Source organism: Spinacia oleracea, chromosome 3 (genome assembly GCF_020520425.1).
Source record: "Spinacia oleracea cultivar Varoflay chromosome 3, BTI_SOV_V1, whole genome shotgun sequence".
In the NCBI taxonomy this organism is placed as follows: domain Eukaryota; kingdom Viridiplantae; phylum Streptophyta; class Magnoliopsida; order Caryophyllales; family Amaranthaceae; genus Spinacia; species Spinacia oleracea.
The window spans coordinates 8,324,553-8,332,146 of record NC_079489.1 but is presented as its reverse complement, the minus strand read 5'-3'; the positions used below and the strand labels follow the sequence as shown (position 1 = coordinate 8,332,146).

Here is a 7,594-nt window from a genome sequence, read left to right as displayed (position 1 = left end):
GGCCGTCGTCGCTTATCTAGGGCAGCACAACCTGGCTTTACACGCCATTTTTGGGCGGCAGTCAGCCATTTTCAAAAAAATGTTGAATTGAATTGTAAACCTTACTGAATTGAATTGCATTCCATAACCTTGCTGATTTGAATTGCAGTCCGGATCGTCTTGTATTCACTTTAATGGCTATATGGACACAAATAAATTTATTAAACTGCACTTAAATTTCAAAACTTTGATTAAGGTGAAAAGGCAAAGACAAAGAATAAAAGGCATCTTAAATATTTTATTGGATTTAGGTAAATTTGTCAGAAATGACTTTTTAAAACACAAAAACTGTGAGAAATGACCTTTTAAAAAAAAAGTTGTGAAAGAAAGCCCAATTGAATTTTGTTGTTGTGAATAAGGACCATAAGCCATATTCCGGTGGTCAACGACTGTTTTCCGGCGTTGACCATCACGTGACACGCACGTGTATAACATTTTTTTTTAAAAAAAATTCCCTCCAAGTTTCCCCCACCCCCAACTAACTTATTCAGATCTTAAAAAAAAATCGATTTTCTCTCTCCTGCTCTGCTGCTCCTCCACCATTTTCTTCTTCCTTCCAACCACGAATTTCTTCTCCCCAGTTGAAATCAACCAAATTCGCGCAACCCAATTGCTTGTCGGTCCTTTTCGTACGAGATAACATTAATAGCCCTAATTTTTTTCCTCACATTTCTCCAACTTTTTGGTTCTTGAAATTAGGGTTCTTAGTGTTACCTAATTTCAAGAATCGATTTTTTTTTTAAAGATCTGAATAAGTTAGGTGGGGATGGGGGAAACATTGAGGGAAACTTTAAAAAAAAAAAATTGTAAAAATTTAAGACACGTGCATGTCACGTGATGGTCAACGCCGGAAAACAGTCGTTGACCACCGGAATATGGCTTATGGTCCTTATTCACAAAAAAAAAAAAAAAAACCCAATTGGGCCTTCTTTCACAATTTTTTTTAAAAAAGGTCATTTCTCACAATTTTTGTGTTTTAAAAGGTCCTTTCTGACAAATTTTCCTTGGATTTATTGTCGTCTTTATGTGAAGTGATAAAAGAATCTTTTAACTCTACGCATTATATTTTTTAATTATATAATGAGAAAATAAGACAACTCTAATTGTTTAACGAGTGATTTTTTTTTTGACAATATTAACAAGTGATGTTAATGAAGATGAAATCACTTAGAATATTTTAGACTCGGGGAGCAACTACGACGAATTCAAAATTTTGATATTGCATTAGAACATACGACATCTGTTTTCCTACCCGCTTTCTTCTTCATCAATTTTTACAGGTTTTATCTTTTATTTTATTCTAATTATATGCGGAGTAAACCATTTATTTATATTTTATCATATTGCACATTTGCACCACACTTTAAGCCCAATAATATTTGTATGATTTCCTTACCCTCTATCTCTATTTTTCTTTATAACACCCTCAATGTCTTTTCTGCTTGAAGCAAAAGTACTAAACAAATGGTCACTTTATTTATTTAGTTGATAACGAACAAGCTCTAAAACTACTTGTAATTAACCGTTTAGAGAATCACACTTATTATTATAAATTTCTAACCAATTGAGGTTGACATAAGTGGTTAAGAGCCTCTTGCTCCTTAATAAAGGTCTCGAATTCGAGCCTTGGGTATGGAAAAAAGCTCAACTGAGAGGGATGCTGCTCATGGAGATATCCATACAAACTCACGCGTGAGATTAGTCCACTCGTCAAAATCGATGAAAATTGCTCGTAGTAGAATCAAAAAAATTATTGGAGATTTCAGAACTTCAGGGCCTTTAGTTAATTACTGTATTTACTAACTGGCCTTTCAAAAATTTGCATTTGCAATTTTGCATAGCCCAACACACACACAAAAAAAAAAAAAAAAAAGGGGAGGAAAAGAAATGGAAAAAGGAAAGAGGAAGTAGGGTTTTTGAGAACATAAAACCCGAGTGTTGCTTCCGTCCCCTAATTTTTTCAGAGAGACGACTACGCCATTTTTCTTCATTATCACTCGTCGGATCTGTCTCTCTCCTCAGGTAATTCTTTTTATTTATTTAGGATTAAACATCAATCTTAGTTTCTTAATAATTGATTTCATTTGATTAATTACTGCAAATCAATGGATTATGTATCAGAGATTATGAAACCGTTTGTTGGGGATCTCGGTTTTTTGATTGGTTGATTTCAGTGTGAAAATGCGCGAGCCGTGTTTGTGGGTTATGGGTTGATGAAATTGGAGGAAATTTGTTAATTTTGTACCTGAAAATGGTCATGTTTTTTGGAAATTTTAAAGCTGAATCGTGATTTTGGATTTGAATTAGAGGGTTTGTTATGGTATTAGGGGTATTTTGTTGGGTTTTAATGGTTTGACGCTCTTTTTGGGGGAATTTAAGTTCATTATGTTATATATTGAAATGAGGATGATGGTGCTGTTTTCTACAAGCCTTCTTGTTAGTGAATTATGTTTTTTCGTTTGGATAATTGATGGCAGTGATATGTGTATTGTTTACTGAGATGATTTTTCTCGAAAGTTCATTTGCCATCAGAAATTTAGAACCACTGCTAATTTGTTCTTTTTAGGGGGCGGGATGAGGGATAACCCTGCAAATACTATGTGAGTGTGATGATCTTTTTACAGTTTTGCGTAGATGCTGCCTGATGAATTTGATTCAAATTTAGTGTCTTTTCTTCACTTCTATGGACCTTTCAAGCAATGATCATTGCAAATCCCTGGAAAGTTGTCGTTTTAGCCTTGTGATGCTTGTTGCTTAATTGGCCTGTATGTGTAGAGGGGCTTGCTGTAGATTTTGTATGAAATGGTGTTCTTTGCTGTTGGGTTTGAGGGGAATAAATATTCGGAAGGTGTAGTTATCTTAAAATCTATATTAGGAGTGAAATCTTTTGATGGTATTGTACGAATGTGGGTTGAGTTTTTTTTGTGGCGTAAGTGGGGAGGTTCTGTAAGATTTTTGTTGAAGTTTCTCTTCCCAGCTAAGTGAGCCCTTGTGTAATTATGCAGGTAAGTCATGGTGAGGCATAATAATGTTGTGCCTAATGGCCATTTCAAGAAGCACTGGCAGAACTATGTCAGGACTTGGTTCAATCAGCCCGCTCGTAAAACCAGAAGAAGAGTAGGTAAGTTTACCTTCTCTTACGCCGTTATGCGTATAACATATTGCAAGCGTGTTCTGTGCCACATCCCTTCACGCCCACGACTCACAAGATAAAAAGATTTATTCTTATTGTGCTAGTCTGAGTTCTGTTGTGCACTTTACAGCTCGACAAACGAAGGCCGTTAAGGTCTTTCCTCGTCCTACAGCTGGATCTCTTCGTCCTATTGTTCATGGCCAGACCTTGAAGTATAACATGAAGCTCAGAGCTGGCAAAGGATTTTCCCTTGAGGAGCTTGAAGTGAGTAAATGGTGTTTCTAGTCTATTATGTTTCATGAGGTTAATTTTACCCCATTAGAAATTTAGTATGATCTGCCTATATCTAGGATGTGTTATGCATGTGCATTCTAGTTTGTGTACCTCCATCTGTCTTTAGTTGGCTTGTGCGATCATATGAATTTTTAGTCATCAAAGTGGTCTTTGCTCTGTCAAACCTGCCTCACACGGTTTTCTTTTATGTAGTAGTTATTTTGATGTTTGCACATTGCCAATTTACCCTTTGTTTAGGTGTTTGGGTTTAAGCTTGCAGATTTTGCTTGATAATCACTCTACTTGGCTTGTTAGAATGCTGAGACTGTTGGTACTTAATTATTTATTGCTCGATCCTAGTAATTAACAACATTATTTGGATACTCCTTAATAATCATTTGTTCTTAAACTCCTTAATGTAGCTGGATTTGTTTAGGGATGAGCTTAGAACAGCAAGGGTTTTGGCAGTACAAAGTACTCCATAAATAATCAACTAGAAGTTTGTCCGCACTGTTAAATATGACGTTGTTCTACATGAATCAGGCAGCAGGTATTCCTAAAAAACTTGCCCCAACAATCGGCATAGCTGTTGATCACAGACGCAGAAATCGGTCCCTTGAATCTCTTCAATCCAATACCCAGAGGTTGAAGACCTACAAAGCCAAATTGGTTGTATTCCCAAGAAGGCCACTTAAATTCAAGGTAATTTTCATGTTAGCTTATTATTTTAGGCCTTTATCTTCACCATTTGGAAACAAGTGATTGATTTATGATGTTATGTCTGTAGGCTGGTGACTCTGCTCTTGAGGAGTTGGCCGCAGCTACTCAAGTCCATGGTGACTTCATGCCGATTGTACGCGAGACTCCAGTTGCGGAGCTTGTCAAGATTACGGACGAGATGAAGGCCTTCAAAGCATATGACAAGCTTCGATTGGAGAGGACCAATAAGAGACATATGGGTGCCCGGTTGAAGAGGGCCGCTGAAGCCGAGAAAGAAGATAAGAAGTAGAGAGTAGTTTTCAAGCTGCTGAGTTGATATATAGTTTTTTTGCCTAGACTGTTTGATCTTTTTGCTTCCAGAACTAGTATTAAAATTATTTGGTGAATTTATGAATTATAGGATCGGATGTGCCTCATATGGTGTTGAGAAAATAGTAAAATTGACGAGATTTTTGAAAAAAATCATGTTCTTTTCAGTTGTGTTTCTACTTTCAATGTTCAGGTTAACTTCTGCAATGAATTGGTGCTAGGATTTCTTGTGATTTTGATCTGTCAATAGTCGAGGCTCTAGAAGCATTATGTTTTAAATTTTCGGCTTAAACTATTTATTGTGATTTTAATCTGTCAATAGTCGGATGTGAAAATAGTTTGATTCTGAGAGCCACAGTTCAGGGCTATAGGTGTACTCGGATTAGGGAATTAGTCTTGACTCGTGCTCTTTTGGTAGCATTGTATACTCGGCCTTGAAATAATGGGGAATTCCCAACTCCCAAGTATACAAGATAAGAAGTTTTTAGACCCTGTCATGAATTCAGATCATACACTTTGTTATATTATGCTAATAAATCAGTGCAGAATGACTAATTAGAGCACATAAGCGCGACAGAATGACTAATTGTATGATTTTTATTTATTAATCTCGCTTATAAATTTGTATGATACAGGCAGCTATAGTATATAAATTCCATTCACCAAACAAGGCAATTGAAGAATGATGTATAATATGTAAATACTTTGCAAGAGGTATGGTTACGCGTTTTGTAGAATGCAAGAACATTAGTTATACGTAGTACTCCCTATTATTTTGTGTTGTTAAGCTGGGATTTGCGTGTTTGAGATTTTATCAAAACATATCTTCCTCATGGCAGCAGGTTTGATTAGCGCAACAGGTTGTACAGGGCCAATCACAATCATTGGAGTCGTTGCAGGGTCCATAGCCACAACCATGTACTTGGTATGGTGTAAATTCGTATCCCTGTGGCGGAACATCTGCTGGAACTCCTATATCATAATTAGTTGGTGGTGGTGCTAATACATCATCATCATCCGTCTCATCACCTGTGGATGGAGGTAGAGCTGGTGGTTGTGACGGTGACAAAGGAGCGATTGTTATTGGATCAGATGATGGAAATGGTGGTACAAACACGGCTTCTGGTGCAGGTGCTGGTTCTTCACAGGTGTTATTTACACTGCAGACAGTGCAGGGCCAATCACAGTCATTGGAGTCCCTGCAACCGTGGCCACAATTGGGGATGTTGGATGGTGCTATTTCTGCAACATCAGGAGCAGGTGCCGATGCTGGTGCAGCTACTGATTCTTCCACGCTTGGTGATGGACCAGGTAATGGAAATGGGTCTGAAATAACGACGGACTCATCATAAGAACAGGTTTGATTCACACTGCAGACAGTGCAGGGCCAATCACAGTCATTGGAGTCCCTGCAAGCGTAGCCACAGTCGTGGATATTATATGGTGCTATTTCTGCAACAACATCAGTAGGTGCCGATGCTGGTGCAGGTACTGGCTCTTCTACGCTTGGTGATGGACCAGGTAATGGAAATGGGTCTGAAACAACAATTGGCTCATCATAAGAACATGTTTGATTCACACTGCAGATAGTGCAGGGCCAATCACAGTCATTGGAGTCGCTACAGGGGTAGCCACAACCGTGGATTTGGTATGGTGGTATTTCTGCACCATCAGTAGGTGCCGGTGCTGGTGCAGGTACTGGTTCTTCTACGCTTGGTGATGGACCAGGTAATGGGTATGGGTCTGAAACAACGAAGGGTTCATCGTAACAACAGGTTTGGTTTGCACAACACACTGTACAAGGCCAATCACAGTCATTGGAGTCGCTACACGGGTAGCCACAACCATGGATTTGGTATGGTGGTATACCCTCATTCGGTGCTGATGCTGGCGCTTCTGTTGGGGCTGGTGGTGGTGACACAGGGGATGGTCTTACACGATGGTGGCAGTTACGGTGATGCACGTGTTTGCGTCTTGCTTCTGCTGTAAATGGAGACAGAACTGCAGCACCAACAAAAGAGAAATTTAGCAGTAATATTAGAAGAGATCTGCAGCACAAAAAAATTGATTGAAGGATTCAAAGAACTTACATGACGCGAAAGCCAGAAGGATGACAACCAGAACGGATAGCTTGACTGAAGTTCCCTTCATGGTAAGGTATGCTGAAAATTATGAGGCTCTCAATCAATGACCTATATATGTTCATGCAGAGTCGGCTTGATTGAGTAATACATGTTTTACTTAGTTAGCTAGTCTATATTCAATCAATTGACTTTCCGATTCAAGTAAGGATGAAGTAAAGCTAACTACAGAGTAAAATACTTATGCACATGATCATCATAGTTCTATGCATTTAATTAAGGATGAAGCTTTGACTACTGAAAGGGAAAGAGTGTAGCAGATCAAAGTTTTCAGGATGGAAATCTCGCAATAATACTATTTAGGAGTAAGAACATAGAGGATTTGGTGTTGAAAAAGATTTGCCAAATAATTTTAGAATCACATTGATGTTATACAACGTTAATAATCCTGTATATACCCCCCCTTTCGAAGAAAAGCTTTTGCTAGGCTGGTTATGTGATCAGTTCAAGGGTATGCCGGGCTGGGATGATTTCGAAATATATGGCCTGCTGCCGAGCAAGAACACAATAAAGAGAATTAGTCTTGAAGTATAAGATTGTATTTGTAATCTGTAGTGTATTACATGAAATGAAGTAGTGGAGTCGGATCCTCTGAAATTAATGGTCTGATTGTTAGACAGATGATTGAAAACGCATTAGATGGGCAAAGGGTCGGTTTTTGGTAAAGAAGGATATGGGCTGGACCGGACTTTGGCCCGAGCCCATGGGCTGTGACCTCAATGAGTCAATGGGCCCGACCCATGCCAAACCCCACTCTGCATCGGACCCAGGCCCACCATCCCTCGTTTGGGGTAGAGTCGGGCTGTAGTCTAAATTTAACGTGTTTTTTCATAAAAATGCGGCCCAAGCCCGGCCCATGATTCGTGCTCGTGCCAAGTCGGGCTTTTTTAGTAGCGATGCTCGGCCCGGCTCACAGCCATATTTAGTTTTTGGCCTTCAAATTTTATTGCTAGCTTACGTATTAGAGCATGACAGAGGT

The 7,594-nt window shown here is 38.8% G+C and overlaps 2 protein-coding genes across 2 annotated transcripts; one reads left to right on the top strand and one right to left on the bottom strand.

Annotated features, from left to right (window-relative positions):
* Positions 1–1,904: 1,904 nt before the first annotated feature.
* Positions 1,905–4,707, top strand: LOC110798181 (60S ribosomal protein L13-1). Its single transcript, XM_022003352.2, has 5 exons — positions 1,905–2,061; positions 3,045–3,160; positions 3,303–3,436; positions 3,989–4,147; positions 4,233–4,707. The coding sequence occupies exons 2-5, from the start codon at positions 3,052–3,054 to the stop codon at positions 4,452–4,454; spliced, it is 624 nt and encodes a 207-aa protein (XP_021859044.1). The 5' UTR covers positions 1,905–2,061; positions 3,045–3,051; the 3' UTR covers positions 4,455–4,707.
* A 371-nt stretch (positions 4,708–5,078) lies between these two features.
* Positions 5,079–6,789, bottom strand: LOC110798172 (uncharacterized). The gene is made up of 2 exons (XM_022003343.2): positions 6,565–6,789; positions 5,079–6,475 (listed from the first exon to the last, which is right to left on the bottom strand). The coding sequence occupies exons 1-2, from the start codon at positions 6,623–6,625 to the stop codon at positions 5,289–5,291; spliced, it is 1,248 nt and encodes a 415-aa protein (XP_021859035.1). The 5' UTR covers positions 6,626–6,789; the 3' UTR covers positions 5,079–5,288.
* Between the last annotated feature and the right edge of the window lie 805 nt (positions 6,790–7,594).